The sequence below is a fragment of the Stegostoma tigrinum genome, chromosome 7, assembly GCF_030684315.1.
Source record: "Stegostoma tigrinum isolate sSteTig4 chromosome 7, sSteTig4.hap1, whole genome shotgun sequence".
In the NCBI taxonomy this organism is placed as follows: Eukaryota; Metazoa; Chordata; class Chondrichthyes; order Orectolobiformes; family Stegostomatidae; genus Stegostoma; species Stegostoma tigrinum.
Window position 1 is genome coordinate 102,210,267 of NC_081360.1, and position 17,325 is coordinate 102,227,591.

The 17,325-nt window shown below is 44.4% G+C and overlaps 1 protein-coding gene across 1 annotated transcript; it reads right to left on the minus strand.

Annotated features, from left to right (window-relative positions):
- Window positions 1-13,949: 13,949 nt before the first annotated feature.
- inha (inhibin subunit alpha) lies at window positions 13,950-17,022 on the minus strand. The gene is made up of 2 exons (XM_048535078.1): window positions 15,851-17,022; window positions 13,950-14,804 (listed from the first exon to the last, which is right to left on the minus strand). The coding sequence occupies exons 1-2, from the start codon at window positions 16,188-16,190 to the stop codon at window positions 14,080-14,082; spliced, it is 1,065 nt and encodes a 354-aa protein (XP_048391035.1). The 5' UTR covers window positions 16,191-17,022; the 3' UTR covers window positions 13,950-14,079.
- Window positions 17,023-17,325: the final 303 nt, after the last annotated feature.

The following is a 17,325-nucleotide window of genomic DNA, read 5'->3' on the forward strand; positions in this document are numbered from 1 at the left end:
AGAAACACTATTTGGCCAAACGAGAAGAAGATTGACAACATGGATGCATGAGCACCAACTAGCCACCAAGAGAATTGGTTTAAATTCTCATTTGTCTCATTACACACGAGGGACATGAATTCGACTAGGATAACACATCCTTAATCGCTCAAGCCAAACAGAGACACGCCAGGGAATTGCTGGAGGCCTGGCATTCTAACTGGAACTCCATCAACAAACACATTGAATTGGACCCTCTGTACAAACCACTGACAAACAGAACTGGAAGTGGTAGCAAGCTGAGGCATATAAATAACATGTGGGACAGAACACAGACGCTTCACTGGAGGTGCACTGACCACGTTACCTAGCAGGGTGATGAAACGTTTGCAACCAAACCTACCAGCTAGGTGAGCATATCTACAACCTTATCCAACCTGTCCTCATAACAGGCAATATCCTGGTAAAGCATCTCTGCACCCTCTCCAAAGCATCCACGTCCTTCTGGTAGTGTGGCAACCAGAACTGCAGATAATATTTCAAATGCAGCCTAACTTAGGTTTTATACAGCTGGAACATTACTTATCAATGTTTATATTTGATCCTCTGGCAACAAAGGCAAGCATGTTGTATCAGAGATAATGGGAACTGCAGATGCTGGAGAATCCGAGACAACAAAGCATGAAGCTGGATGAACACAGCAGGCCAAGATGCTGCTTGGTCTGCTGTGTTCATCCAGCTCCACGCTTTGTTGTCAAGCATGTCGTATGCCTTCTTGACCATTTTATCCATCTGTGTTGCCATATTCAGGGATCCGTGGACCTGTACACTCAGATCCCTCTGTATGTCAATGCTCCTAAAGGTTCTGCCATTTATTGTCTAATTCACACTTGAATTTGATCTTCCAAAATGTATCACCTCGCATGTGCCTGGATTAAACTCCATCTGTCATTTCTCTGCCCAAATCTGAAATTTACTTATAACCTGCTGTATCCTTTGGCAACCTCAGCCAATCCAGAATTGAACGTGCACTGGTGTCTCTGCGTATCACAACCGAGAGTCCAGTGTAGGAAATAGGAGTCCCTTTAAAACAGAATTTTTCTAGCATTTCCCACGTAGCATGAGGTCTCATTTAACTATTTTTATAGCAATGACTTGCTTTACGTAAACATCAACAATTCTGAATTACCAAGACAAATGGAAAGTGACACTAAAGACCATTGAGGCTCACAAGGGAAAGCAATGGATTAACGGTAATGTCAGTGAGCTAACAACAGAGAAATTCAGATAATGTTCTGGTAGGCTTAGATTCAAATCCTGCCACGGTAGATGATGAAATTTAAATCCAATTTTTAAAAAATCATCTGAAATTAAAGTCTGCTTATCATCATGAAACCATGCTACTTGTTGGAACAAACACTCATCTGGTTCACTACTGTGGACAACTCAACCAGGTCTTCCCTTTAGCAAAGGAAATTGCTGTTTCTGTCTGGCTACTTGTGACTGCAGACCCACAGAAATGTGACTGACACTAAACTGCAATAAATGCTGGCCAATGGCCATATCCTGTAAATTAAAAGCTGATATCTAAAAACTATATGGCACTATGTGTACCTTCTTATCAATGCAGTGTTAAAAAAAAACAAAAGCTTTGATTCCAACAAGAATGAAAACTAACCTTCTGATGAAGGCGGGCAAAAATAACTGTCATTGGGACTAGCCTTCACAACATTAATAAGACTGACACATTCTGTGGCAACTGCCTTCTTTGTCTCCTGCTGCCACTAAAACATTCTCGATTGTCATGACCTGTGCAGGTACTTTCTAATCAACTTGTTCAGAGATGTTATCATACATGAGTATGTGAGACTTAAACCCAGGTTGATTGGCTCAGAAGTCTTGTGAATCCCACAATAGGGGGCAGGGGGAAGAGAAGAGTCCAAAAACTAGACAGCATAGGTTTAAGGTGAGAGGGTAAAGATTTAAAAGAGATCTAAGGTGCAACATTTTCATGTGGGTGGTGGTGAATGTATAGAATGAGCTTCCAGAACAAGTAATGGAGACTGGTACAATTACAACATTTAAAAGGCATATGGGAGGGTATATGAACAGGAAGGGTTTAGAAGGATACGGGCCAAATGTTGGCAAATGGGTCTAGATTTATTTAGGGAACCAAGTCGGCATGGACGATTTTGACCGAAGGGTCTGTTTCCATGGTGTATATCTTTACACTCCTTTGACCTGTATATTTAAGGCTGAGATAGATAGGTCTTGACCAGGAAGGAAAGCAAGGATATGAGGAAAGGGCAGGAATGTGGATGTGAGGAATGTCAGATCGACTATGATCCTACTGAATGACTGGAGACTTGCTAATGTTGTCCCCTTGTTTAAAAAAGGCAGCAAGGATAATCCAGGTAATTATCGACCGGTGAGCCTGACGTCAGTGGTAGGGAAGCTACTGGAGAAGATACTGAGGGACAGGATCTATTCCCATTTGGAAGAAAACGGGCTTATCAGTGATCGGCAACATGGTTTTGTACAGGGAAGGTCACGTCTTACCAATTTAATAGAATTCTTTGAGGACGTGACAAAGTTGATTGATGAGGGAAAGGCTGTAGATGTCATATACATGGACTTCAGTAAGGTGTTTGATAAGGTTCCCCATGGCAGGCTGATGGAGAAAGTGAAGTCACATGGGGTCCAGGGTATGCTAGCTAGATGGATAAAAAATTGGCTGGGCAACAGGAGGTAGAGGGTAGTAGTAGAAGGGAGTTTCTCAAATTGGAGACCTGTAACCAGTGGTGTTCCACAGGGATCTGTGCTAGGACCACTGTTGTTTGTGATATATGTAAATGATCTGGAGGAAGGCGTAGGTGGTCTGATCAGCAAGTTTGCTGATGACACTAAGATTCGTGGAGTAGCTGATAGTGAAGGGGACTGTCAGAAATTACAGCAGAATATAGTTAGACTGGAGCGTTGGGCAGATAAATGGCAGATGGAGTTCAATCCGGGCAAATTCGAGGTGATGCATTTTGGAAGATCAAATTCAAGGGCGAACTATACAGTAAATGGAAAAGTCCTAGGGAAAATTGATGAACAGAGAGATCTGGGTGTTCAGGTCCATTGTTCCCTGAAGGTGACAACGCAGGTCAATAGGGTGGTCAAGAAGGCATATGGCATGCTTTCCTTCATTGGGCGGGGTATTGAGTACAAGAGTTGGCAGGTCATGTTGCAGTTGTATAGGACTTTGGTTCGGCCACATTTGGAGTACTGTGTGCAGTTCTGGTCACCACATTACCAAAAGGATGTGGATGCTTTGGAGAGGGTGCAGAGGAGGTTCATCAGGATGTTGCCTGGTATGGAGGGTGCTAGCTATGAAGAGAGGTTGAGTAGATTAGGATTATTTTCATTAGAAAGATGCAGATTGAGGGGGGACCTGATTGAGATCTACAAAATCATGAGGGGTATAGACAGAGTGGATAGCAAAAAGCTTTTTCCCCAGAGTGGGGGACTCAATTACTAGGGGTCATGAGTTCAAAGTGAGAGGAGGCAAGTTTAAGGGAGATATGCATGGAAAGTTCTTTACACAGAGGGTGGTGGGCACCTGGAACGTGTTGCCAGCAGAGGTGGTAGACACAGACACGTTAGCATCTTTTAAGATATATTTGGACAGGTACATGGATGGACAGGGAGGAAATGGACACAGACCGTTAGAAAATAGATGACAGGCTAGACAGAGGATCTTGATCGGTGCAGGCTTGGCAGGCCGAAGGGCCTGTTCCTGTGCTGTAGGTTTCTTTGTTTCTTTGAATAGTGGAGCAGGTTCAAGGGACTGAAAGATCTACTCCTGTCCGTATTACGTATAGCCTTAAAGACTCTTTAAGCTTCCAGAAAAAGGTGCATTTTTAATTTCTCTTCCTTCATGTTCTCGCTTATTCACAGCTTACACTGGTCACAATACCATAGATATCAGTGCACCTCCAGTTCCACACCCAGAGATATGACAGATGTCAGTTGGATAATACAATTGAGAATCAGTCACAACACAGAAGTTCAGAGAGGAATCGAGGATACAAATCACAGAAGCAAACAGAGGGAAGAGACTAACGGCTAACATAAATAGGAACCAAAGGTCTTGTCAAATAAATACTGAAAGGTTGGCAAGAGAAAATGTGGGGCTGATTAGGGACCAAAAACTGGATGTAAGCATGGAGACATTTGGCATGGTTGGGAGGCGGTTGCAGGGAAGGCCACTGGGCTAGTGATTTAAAGACCCATGTAATTATTGGATACATAGATTCGAACATTCCATCTGGCAGATGACGAAATTTGAATAGAATAAAATCTTGATGATGTCTAAATCCATCTAGCTCATTAGTGCACTTAATGGAAGGAAACTGTCACCCTGATCTCATTTGGCCTACTGACTCCAGACCTACAGCAATGCGGTTGACACTTAACTGCCCTCTGCAATGGTCTATAGAGTTAATCAATTCAAGGGCAATTAGGGATGGGCAATATATGCTGATCTTGCCAGGAATGTCCATATCCTGGACGAGACTACAAGAAAAATAATATTTTGCATCTTCTTTTCCAAGGAAGAATATGTTGCCTGGGTAATGGTGAAAGAAGAAGCAATGCAGACACTTGGGTTTAAAATTGATGAGGAAGAGAATAGGCTGTCTGTACTTGAATTTGACAATGTACCAGAGAAGTAAAATTGGAAAATCCAATCTTCTTTAAACTCATTAGGTGCTAGAGGACTGGAGATTTGCAAACATTATAACTTTGTTAAAGAAAACAGAGTAAAGATTAACCTAGCACCTCCAGGTCAGTCAGTTTAACCTCAATGGAGAGACAGCTTTTAAAAAATGATCATTCAGAACAAAATAAACAATCACTTCTGGTGAACATGGTGACATCATGTTCATGTCCTACGCAGACATCTGAGATACCTTGGATAATTCATAGTCACTAATCTTTCTCATTGGTATTAGTCTAAATTATTGACCCCAAATGGGGAACGATGCCCAAACAAATTCATTGGTAGAAAGAACACAGAACAGTACAGCACAGTACAGGCCCTTTGGCCTACGATGTCAGAAGAAAGCTCAATTTTGATAAATAGTAAAGGTTTATGCGTAGTTCCTAATAGCTGATTCTATTACATCCAAGATATATGATGGTCTCTTGTGCGATATCAAACTTGATTTAAGTACAAGTGTGACGACAAGGTGTAGAGCTGGGTGAACACAGCTGGCCAAGCAGCATCAGAGGAGCAGGAAAGCTGACGTTTCGGGTCTAGACCCTTCTTCAGCATTCAAGAAGCACCTGGATGAATACATGAATGGGAAGGGAATAGAGGGATACGGATCCTGTAAGTGAAGACAGTTTTAATATGTGTACGTTTTTGTTAGTTACATTGACAGAGCAACTAGAACAACAACTTAAAGAAATTGCAAATAAACACTGGTTAGCTCCTCTCATTAACGGTAATAGGTTTACCCTTCCTAAAGATGCCAGTGAATCATTTTAGTTACTAACTATTCCTATATGGGAGGCAATGGCCTAGTGGCACTATTGCCAGACTGAAAATCCAAAGACCTGGAAAATGTACTGGGGACCTGGGTTTGAATCCTGTTATGGTAGATGATGGAATTTGAATTAAAGGACAATACAGCACAGGTGCAAGCCCTTCAGTCCAACAAGCGTGCACCAACACATTTGCCCTTCCATAATAAAACTGTCTTCACTTACGGGATCAATATCCCTCAATTTCCTTCCTGTTCATGTATTCATCCAGGTGCTTCTTGAATGCTGCTGTTATGTTTGCTTTCACCACCTTCTCTGGCAACGTGTTCCAGGCACTGACCACCCTTTGTTTGAAAAGCTTGCATCTGACATCTCTTTTAAACTTCCTCGCACTTAAATGCCTAGCAATTGATCCCTCCACCTTGGGAAAAAGCCTCATACTCTCCACTCCACAACCTTTTAAACTTCAATCAGATTGCCCCTCAACCACCTGCAAACCCAGTCTATCCAACCTTTCTTTATAGCTAAAACCCTCCATACCCAGACATTCTGGTAAACCTTTTCTATATCCCTATCCAAAGCACCCACATCCTTTTGACAGTGTGGTGACCAGAACTGCACACAATTTTCCAAATGTGGCCAACTAAAGTTCAATAAAGCCACAGCATAACTTGTCTATCCTTATACTCAGTGCCCCTTCGAATGAAGCCAAACATGCCATATACCATAAGCCTTTTTCACTACTTTATCTAGCTGCACTGCCACCTTCGGTGACCTGTGGACCTGCATATCCAGATCCCTTTGCACATCAGTACTCCTAAGGATTCTGCCATTCACTGTACAATTTCCAGTTGTACTTAACTTTTCAAAGTGCATCATCTCACATTTGTCCAGATTAAATTCCATCTGCCATTCTTCTGCCCAGCCCTCCAACTGATCTATGTCTTGCTACTTCTTCTGACAATCCTCCTCACAAACTGCAACTCCACCAATCTTTGCATCGCCTTACTAATTAGATCAGCTACATTTTTCTCCAAATCATTTATGTAGATCACGAACAGCAGAGGTCCCAGCACCGATTCCTGTGGAACACTACTAGTCACAACCCTCCGTTCTGAAAAGCATCCTTCCACCACTAGACTCTGTCTCCTATGACTAAGCCAGTTCTGTATCCAAGATAGCAAATTGTGCAGCTGGATGAACACAGCAGGCCGAGCAACATCTTAGTAGCACAAAAGCTGATATTTCGGGCTTGGACCCTTCATCAGAAAGGGGGATGGGGAGAGGGTTCTGAAATAAATAGGGAGAGAGGGGGAGGCGGAACGAAGATGGATAGAGGAGACAGGTGGAGAGCATAGGTGGGGAGGCAGAGAGGGGATAGGTCAGTCCGGGGAGGATGGACAGGTCAAGGGGGCGGGATGAGGTTAGTAGGTAGGAAATGGAGGTGCGGCTTGAGGTGGGAGGAGGGGATAGGTGAGAGGAAGAACAGGTTAGGGATGCGGGGACGAGCTGGGCTGGTTTTGGAACGCAGTGGGGGGAGTGGACGAGCTGGGCTGGTTTTGGGATGCAGTGGGGGGAGGGGGCGGATTTTGAAGCTTGTGAAGTCCACATTGATACCATTGGGCTGCAAAGTTCCCAAGCGGAATATGAGTTGCTGTTCCTGCACCCTTCGGGTGGCATCATTATGGCACTGCAGGAGGCCCAGGATGGACATGTTATCTAGGGAATGGGAGGGGAAGTTAAAATGGTTCGCGACTGGGAGGTGCAGTTGTTTATTGCGAACCGAGCGTAGATGTTTTGCAAAGCGGTCCCCAAGCCTCCGCTTGGTTTCCCCAATGCAGAAGAAGCCACAACGGGTACAGCGGATGCAGTATACCACATTGGCATATGTGCAGGTGAACGTCTGCTTGATGTGGAAAGTCATCTTAGGGCCTGGGATTGGGGTGAGGGAGGAGGTGTGGGGGCAAGTGTAGCACTTCCTGCGGTTGCAAGTTCACCCGGACCATCTCCGACACGTTTCTCCCCTTCCTGGACCTCTCTATCTCCATCTCAGGCAACCAACTAGAAATCGATGTCCATTTCAAGCCCACTGACTCCCACAGCTACCGAGAATACCCCTCCTCCCACACACCTTCCTGCAAAAATTCCATCCGCTATTCCCACTTCCTTCGCCTCTGCCACATCTGCTCCCAGGATGAGGCATTCCATTCCCGCATATCCCAGATGTCCTCGTTCTTCAAGGACCACAATCTCGCCCCCCGCAGTGGTCGAGAATGCCCTCGACCTTGTCTCCTGCAACTCATCCCTCACACCCCGCCCCCGCAATAACCGCCCTAGGAGACTCCCCCTTGTCCTCACATACCACCCCACCAACCTCTGCATACAACGCATCATCCTCAAAACTTCCGCCATATACAATCCAACCACACCACCAAAGACATTTTTCCATCCCCACCCTTGTCTGCCTTCCGGAGAGACCACTCTCTCAGAGACTCCCTTGTCCACTCCACACTGCCCTCCAACCCCACCACAGCCGGCACCTTCCCGTGCAACCGCAGGAAGTGCTACACTTGGCCCCACACCTCCTCCCTCACCCCAATCCCAGGCCCCAAGACGACTTTCTACATCAAGCAGATGTTCACCTGCACATCTGCCAATGTGGTATATTGCATCCGTTGTACTCGTTGTGGCTTCCTCTACATTGGGAAACCCAAGCAGAGGCTTGGGGCCGTTTTGCAGAACACCTACGCTCGGTTCGCAATAAACAACTGCAGCTCCCAGTCGTGAACCATTTTAACTTGCCCTTCCATTCCTTAGACGACATGTCCATCCTGGGCCTCCTGCAGATCTGTAATGATGCCACCCGTAGGCTGCAGGAACAGCAACTCATATTCTGCTTGGGAACCCTGCAGCCCAATGGTATCAATGTGGACTTCACAAGCTTCAAAATCCGTCCGCTCCCCCCACTGCATCCCAAAACCAGCCCAGCTCGTCCACTCCCCCCACTGCATCCCAAAATCAACCCGGCTCGTCCCCGCCTCCCTAACCTGTTCTTCCTCTCACCTGTACCCCCTCCCACCTCAAGCTGCACCTCCATTTCCTACCTACTAACCTCATCCCGCCCCTTGACCTGTCCATCCTCCCCGGACTGACCTATCCCCTCCTTACCTCCCCACCTACACTCTCCACCTATCTTCTCCTCTATCCTTCTTCGTTCCGCCTCCCCCTCTCTCTCCCTATTTACTTCAGAACCTTCTCCCCATCCCCCTTTCTGATGAAGGGTCCAGGCCTGAAACGTCAACTTTTGTGCTCCTAAGATGCTGCTCGGCCTGCTGTGTTCATCCAGCTCCACACTTTGTTATCTCGGATTCTCCAGCATCTGCAGTTCCCATTTTCTCTGATCCCATTTCTGTATCCATCTTGCCAGTTCACCCCAATACTATGTGAGTTCACCTTTTGTACCAGTCTGCCATTAGGGACCTTGTCAAAGGTTTTACTGAAGTCCGTGTAGACAACGAGATAATGGGAACTGAAGATGCTGGAGAATCCGAGATAATAAAGTCTGGAGCTAGATGAACTCAGCAGGCCAAGCAGTATCTTAGCAGCATAAAAGCTGACGTTTCAGGCCTAGATCCTCTTGGCCCTAAACATCAGCTTTTGTGCTCCTAAGATGCTGCTTGGCCTGCTGTGTTCATCCAGCTCCACACTTTGTTATCTCCGTGTAGACAACATCAGCTTCGTTTCCCTCATCAATCATCTTTGTCACCTCCTCAAAAAACTCAAATCACGTTAGCAAGACACAATCTTCCCCATACAAAATTACGCCATCTGTTGCTAATAAGTCTATTTCCTTCAAAATTTACATAGATCTTGTCCCTGAGAATCTTTTACAATAATTTCACCTTTGGCCAAAGAACGTACAAAAATGTCTGTCAATGCTCCAGCAATTTGTTCTCTTGCCTCCTTCAATGTTGTGGGATAGATCCCATCAGGACACAGGGACTTATCGACTTAATACTTTTTAAGACCATATCACCTCTTCCTTTTTAATAGTAATTCAATAAATATCTGGAGTTAAGAGGCTGTGGTAACCATGAATCTATTATTGATTTGTCAGGAAAAATCCATCTGGTTCACAAAGGGAAAGAAACTGCCATCCTCCCATGGTCTGGCCTCCATGTGACTCCACACCTGCAGTCAGGACAAAGCAACGCACTTAGTTGGCACCATATCCATTCCCTCTGATACCAATGCTGAATAGCAGCTGTGTGAATTACCTATAAGATACACTGCAGCAACAAACCAAGGCTCTAACAACAGCACCATCTAAACTATAACCACTTCCATCTAGGTGAACACAGGCACAGATACTTGGGAACACCACCACCTGCAAGCTCCTCTCCAAGCCACTTACTGGGACAACTGTGTATGTCAAGGCACAACAACTGGGGGCTATTTCTAGGGGGACTCTGGGTTGAGTCAGGAGCTGTGTCAATATATATTTGGGGCCTCTAGGGGTCTAGTATGGCTGCAGGCTCCCTGGCTTGGAGGCCAAGCAGCATCTTAGGAGCAAGAAAGCTCCTAAGGCCTGCTGTGTTCATTCAGCTCCACACCTTGATATCTCAGATTCTCCGGCATCGGCAGTTCCTATTATCCCTGGCTTGGGTTGGGTGCGGAGGCTGCAGGCCCAAAGTGACACTGGGACACTTGTCATTTGAGCCAATCACTTGAAATGAAATCTGTAAGTAAAAAATGATTAAAACTTCCTTCTTATAAAAGTTTAATGCCTCTTGTTAAGTATTTCAATTAGAATGCCATCCTGACTGGGAACTATAACACCATGCCCTCAGTGTCACTGGGTCCATGCCCTGGAACAAGTTCCCTCACAAAACTGTCCTACACCAGAAAGACTGCAACAGTCCAAGAAAGCAGCTTACCGTAACAATTTCCAGAGCAAGTAGGGATAGGCAATAAATGCTGGTCCAGCCAGTGATGCCCATGTCATATATGTGAATAAACAAAGATGAACATTTTCTAATGCTAACACATTGGTGGCTCACCTTTCACCCTCTATCAAAAGTGGCTTGTTTTGTCAAAGGCATTCAATTTGTATAGAATCAACAAACTATGTTCAATCATGATCTCAAGGCTCCAATCTTAAACAAGAGAACACCACAGCAGTTTAAAGAAAGTCCTTAACACAGAGCCTTTAATTTAGTTCTGCATTTCATTGGGCCTTGAATGTCCCATTCCCTTTGGTCATCTGCTATGGCTTTCAGTCCAGAACATCTTATTTCAGCATACTTATATCCTTATCTCTAAATTCCAGCAAGGCATCTCCTCTTCCCTTTCTCTGCAATCTCTGCGTTCTGTACCAATCTCCAAGATTTCTGTTCCTCTAATTCTGACCTCTCAACCATACCTTGACTTTCCTCACTACATTATCAGCGGCTGCACCTTCAGCTGCCGGGATCCCAAGGTCCAGAATTTCCTCTCTAAACTTTTCTGCCTGCTCTTTTTCTCTTCTTTAAAACACTGCTTAAAAACTGACCTCCAGCAGGTTTTATCACATGAACTTTATCATTCAACTGTTCACTTGTTTCTGCTGTATGCCTGCACCATTGGCCATCCAACCTGTTCAATTGTGCAGCAGGAAGAGGAGCTGAACATTATTAAATGGGGAAAGGCTGCAGAATTCCACAGAACAGAGGGTTTTCGAAGTCCTCATTGATGACCCATAAAAAGCTAGCATCCCAGTTCAGCAGGACACAGGGAAGGTAAATGGAATATTGGCCTTTATTTCAAAGAAATGGATTTGGGGCCGGTGATCATAATTCTACTAGTTTTAAAATAGTTATGAAAAAGGATAGACTTGATCTAAAAGTTAAAGGAGGAAGGACAATTTTGGCAGTATCAGGAAAGAACTTTCAAAAGTTGATTGGAGGTGAGTATTTCCAGGTAAAAGGATGGGTGGGAAGTGGGGAACCTTCAAAACTGAGATAACAATAGTCCAGAGAGAGTTTCTTCCTGTTAGGGTGAAGGGCAAGGCTGGTAGAAGTAGGAAATGCTGGATGACTAGAGAAATTGAGGCTCTGGTCAAGAAAAAGGAAGCATATGTCATGTATAGACGGCAGGGATCAAGTGAAACCCAAGAAGAATGTAAGGCAAGTAGGAGTATAGTCAAGAGGGAAATTTGAAGGGCAAAAAGAAGACTTAAGATTGCTTTGGCAGATAGGGTTAGGGAGAATCCAAAATGATTCTACAAATACATGAAGGACAAAACAGTAATTAGGGAGAAAATACAGCCCCTTAAAAATCAGCAAGGCTGTCCATATGTGGAAGCACAGGGGATGGGTGAGATACTAAATGAGTATTTTGCATCAGTGTTTACTGAGGAGACAGATATGGAAGCTAAAGCACTTGGGGAAATGAATGGTGATATCTTGAAAAGTGACCATGTTACAGAAGAAGGTGCTGGACAATTAAAATGCATAAATCCATGGGACCTGATCAGGTGTATCGTAGACTTTTGTGGAAAGCCAGGGAAGTTATTGCCGGGACCCTTGCTGAGATATTCGTATTATAGTCGGCCACAGGGGAGGTGCTGGAAGACTGGAGGTTGGCTAATATGATGACATTATTTAAGAAAGGTGGTAAAGAAAGGCCAGGGAATGAAAAGCTGGTGAATCGGCATCGGAGAAGGATAAGTTGTTGGAGGAAATTCTGATAGGCAGGATTTACATGTATTTGGAAAGGCAAGGACTATTTAGGGATAGTCAACAAGGTTTTGTGCGTAAGCTTGAAAGTAGGAGACAGAGGGTGGAGGTAGAGGGCTGCTTTTCAGACGAGAGGCTTGTGACCAGTGGTATGCCATAAGGACCAATGATGGTCCACTCTTGTTGTCATTTATATAAATGATTTGGATGTGAATAAAAGAGGTATGACTCACCTTGATGAGATGGGCCAAAGAGTGGCAGATGACGTTTAATTTAAATAAATGTGAGGTACTGTGTTTTGTTAGGGCAAATCTGAGCAGGTCTTATACACATGATGGTAAGTTCCTAGGGAGTGTTGCTGAACAAAGAGACCTTGGGGTGAAGGTTCACAGTTCTTTGAAAGCAGCATCACAGGTAGACAGGGTAGTGAAGGCGGCTTTTGGTATGTTTGTCTTTGGTCAGTGTATTGAGTATGGAAGTTGGGAAGTCATTTTGCAGCCATACAGGACATTACTTGGGCCACTTTTGGAATACTACATTCAATTGTGAAACTTGAAACGGTTTAGAAAAGATTTACAAGGATGTTGCCAGAGTTAGAGGCGTTTGAGCTATAGGGAGAGGCTGAATAGGCTGGAGATAGCCTGGAGTGTTGGAGGATCAGGAGTGACCTTACAGAAGTTTACAAAATCATGAGGGGCATGGACAGGGTGAATAGCCAGTCTTTTTTCCAGGGTAGGGGAGTTCAATATTAAAGGATGTAAGTTTAAGGTGAGGGGGAAAGATTTAAAAGGGACCTGAGAGGCAACGTTTTCACACAGCAGGTGACGCCTTGATAGAACGAGTTGCTAGATGATGCGGTGGAAGCTGATACAATTACAATATTTAAAAGGCACCTGGACATGTATATGAATAGAGATGAAGGGTTTAGATGGATACAGACCAAATATTAGCAAATGGGACTAGTTTAATGTAGAATATCTGGTCAGCATGGACAAGTTGGATCAAAGGGGCTGTTTGCATGCTGTACGTCACTATGACTCTATAAAAGTAGGGAGACTGTGCTAAAGCTATAAAAGCCACCAGTCAGACTCTAGCTGGAAAACTGTTAACAGCTTTGAGCCCTTCATTTGAGGAAAAAATACAGGCATTGGAGGTAGTTATGGATCAACTGTCTTATGAGGACAGGTTAAGTAGGTTCAGTCTGTATTCAATGGATCTTAGAAGAATGAGAGGGGTACTTATTGAAACAGCTAAGATTCTTAGAGAACTTGACAGGATAAATATGAGGATGTTGCTTCCCCTTGTAGGAGGTTCTAGGACCAAAGGGCAAAATCTGAGTGTATGGATTCACCTATTTAAGACAGAAATGAAGAAGAATTTCTCCCCTTAGAAGCTAGTGAATCTGTGGATTCATTTTTATACCTCAGAGAGCTTTAGAGGCTACGTCAGTGAGAACAGTCAAGGCTGAGATAGACATATTTTCAAACAGCAATGGAATCTAAGGTTATAGGGTAAAGGCGGTAAAGTGGAGTTGAGGATGATCTGGTCAGCCTGGCCCAATTGACTGGCAAAGCAGACTAGATAGGCTGAATGGCCTGATGTCTAGTTTCAGAATGGAAAGTGAATGGACTGTTGGCTATTTGATTAAATGTTTACCAACTATCCATCAAATATTCCTTTCTTTCCAAAACTCAAATATTTTCATAATTAATAAACAATGAATGCACTGATACAGCTTCTTTATTTATTTCATTACTGTCCCTTGGATTTGTCTTTTGGATTCTGATTAATTTTCAGTTCCTTGAGAGTCCAAGGCCACCCTATCATTATGCTGAGGGTGAGGAAGCAAAGTCTAAATGCAGGCACATTCTTCGGTGATAATGTTTGGGATAGTCTCGTATTTAAAAGTGTAGCCACTGTCGGACGTTGTCCTCACTCTCAGGGGCTTCATGGTCCCTGGGACTGAGGTGCAGCAAACCTTGAGGCCGAGGCTGGAGGTGAGCCGGTTGGAGTTGGAGCAGGTCCCATTGCAGTAGTAGAAGGTGAAGACACTGGGTTGAACAATCCAGTTGCCCCATCCCAATTCTTCAAAGGAGATGTTAACGGCAGAACGATGGCAATCGTCATGAATAAGTTCAGGAGATGGTGGCCTCTGAAGGAGACTGACATATGCGGGGGACCAAGGGACTGTTGAGCGTCTAGATCGAGAAGGACCCAAGTTCTTCGCTGTGGACAGGATGAAAGGCACATTCACTTGGTCCCTCACACACTGGCAATTGGCACACTTGACCTGAAGGAAAAGTATCTTGTGCGAGATATATGAGAGGAAGGACTGGGAGATATGAAAGATTACCCACTGTCCTTCAACTGCCATGCTCTCTGCTGCCTGGGCAAAGCTGCCAGGTTCAGTGAGGAAGTACAGTTTAGTGGGGGGGTCAGCACCTGGGGGTAACTGGACCCCGGCGTAAAACCAGAACTCAGCAGAGGTCACCTGGCTGCGACGGGAGTGCAGGGATGGCTGAAAGACGTAACTGTAATTGCCCACGAATCCTTCATACTGTAAATCACACGGTATGTCTGAAAATAAAAGTATGGGGGGGGAAGGGAAGATTGAGCGGAATGAGTTATAAAATAGCCAAAACTTGTGTAAAACCGAATGATTTGCATTCACTTGTTTTGCTTCCATGCTTGTTTATTGCAAATATCAAACATTGTTTGACAGTTCCCGTTCTCATTTGATTATGTCTTCAAAATAAACCACCCAACCACACACCCAAATTTTGTGCCACCTGCTTAATCCTATTATCTTAACCACATCTCGTGCTGTTTATGTGCGTATGGGCTCCCAGGTCAGTGGGTAACCCACTCACTTCTCACTCCAGCAGTGGTGGTCTTAAGATCCCGTTTAGAGACTGAGAATCTAGTCTGGCATTGGAGCACTGAGGGACTGCCACACTGTTTGGAGGCACTTTCTTTCAGATGATATGTCAAGCTTATCCACTTTCTAAGTGGAGGCCATAAAGGATTTCACAGCATCTGTTTCCAAGAAGAGCAGGGAGCAGTTCACACCAGTCTCCTGGGAAAATGTGTACTTAAACAGAAATGGACAACACCTGGAAATTATTACCCAGAAGGCATATGAGAGTCAATCATGTTGCTGTGGATGTGGAGTCAGATAGAGACCAGACGGAGTAAGGACAATAGATTTCGTTCACTAAAGGGAAGCGGTTGATGGGTTTTTAAACGGTACATAGTTTTCATTAGGCTATCTTCTCTCAACTGAATTCATATTTCACCATCTGCTATGGGATTTGACCCCTTTAGTTTGGGGTTCTGATTTACTAATGTCTGGTGACATTACATTATATCACTGCCTCCGTTCTATTATGATCACTACAAATTGGCTATCAGGTCATCGTTACACTGCTGTCTGTGGGAGCTTCCTGTAGAAATCGGATGTTGTACTGCATGTATTACGACACTTCAAAAAGTACTTAATTGGTTGAAAAGTACCTTAGGTATGGCTGACATTGTGAAACAGTGTGGCCAGGATTTATCATCCTGACATACAAAATGATACTATTTTTACGTATTTGTTTTATGAAAGCCAAAAGAAAGCTTACTGGTTATGGGGAATGAGATGACCTCCGATTTATCGTTGTCCGTTTTGGGTTTGTGATGTCCAATCCAGCGGGTGATGCGCCGTGTCAGTCTGCGGTTTTTGAACGGATTATGCAGCTCCTGGCTGGTTACATTGCAGTTCTCTGGGGGTTCAGTCAGCCCCAGGCTCCTCAGAATTTTCTCCTGCACCTTTGCAATGATTGCATCCTCACTCATGCTGTGCATTGAGCAGGCACTTTCCAGCATTGGGGCCTGGAACATCAGAATCAGTAGCACCATCCACAACAAGCTCAGGAATAAAGGGACACCAGGGAGTTTGTGGGAAGCATGAAGCTGGAACATTGGGACAGAGGGGGACAGAGTGAGGGGGAGAATGAATAAGATACGTACACAGAGTAGAAGATAAACACTAAACAAGATAACTAACTTGAAAGCGATTACGAGGGAGGTTCTAAGACAATGCAGGAATTTAATGATTCAGATACAGAATGATGAGGGTAAATGAGAGAATGGGATCCAATGACAGAGATAGAAACACAGATACAGTAAAAACAGGAATGCAGGAAGACCGAAAGAATAAAATCAAAGTGTTTGAGACAGATAGATTGTCAGACAGCTAGAGTGGAATTGAGTCAGTGTAACCGGGGAGGAAGACAAATGCACACTGACACAGACTCACACCACACACAGGCACAGAGACACATGCACAGATAAATGCACACGGACAGATATATACACACAGACACAGTCACCCACAGATACATGCACACAGATACACCCACATATAGAGACAAAAGGAGAGATGGACACAAACACAGTGGACAGAAAGAAAGAGCCAGCAATACAGAATATGAGACAAAACAAGATACTGATGCAAGAGGAGAATGTGAGTGAGAGGGACTGAGAGACTCAGACAGAGGATAAGACTGAAAGATTGAAACTGGCAAAAAGCAAAAGAGGCACAAAGGCACTGAAGAAAATGCAATACAAGCAACAGGCACTCAGAGGAACAGAGTTAACACAATAGGGTTAGTTAGAAAGAGAATACACCATTACAGACAGAGTCGAGGAGAGACTCAGTTCGACAAGGAGAGAATGATACTAATGTCCTTTTAGTGTGATCTTCAAAACTCCTACAATCCCAGCAGACACACCCTCAAATGCTTGCTTGGAGGGCAGGTCGAGCTGACAGACTTGCCATTCACCCTGATTGTGCTGATTGGTGACCTGCCCCCTGACCCTGCTGCTCTTTGTCTCTCTCTCTCTCTCTCTCTCTCTCTCTCTCTCTCTCTCTCTCTCTCCCCACTGAGCTCTTCAGTGTGAATGCGCAGAGTTGCCACTATCAGAACTCTGATAGTCTGGTGACATTGGGCACGGCCTCTAAGACTGTTGTTAGCTGAATGACGTGGGTCTCCTGATTTGAATTATCTTCTCACAGAAGCACAAAACTCTAGCTGTAGAATATCATATTTTGGCC

Bases quoted from the DNA above. Each gene is read 5' to 3' on its own strand.
- inha (XM_048535078.1), bottom strand. From the start codon at position 16,190: ATGTTCCAGCTTCATGCTTCCCACAAACTCCCTGGTGTCCCTTTATTC. The intron at 14,805-15,850 runs GTAAGCTTTCTT...TTTTATTTTCAG, and splicing joins CATCTCATTCCCCATAACCA to ACATACCGTGTGATTTACAG.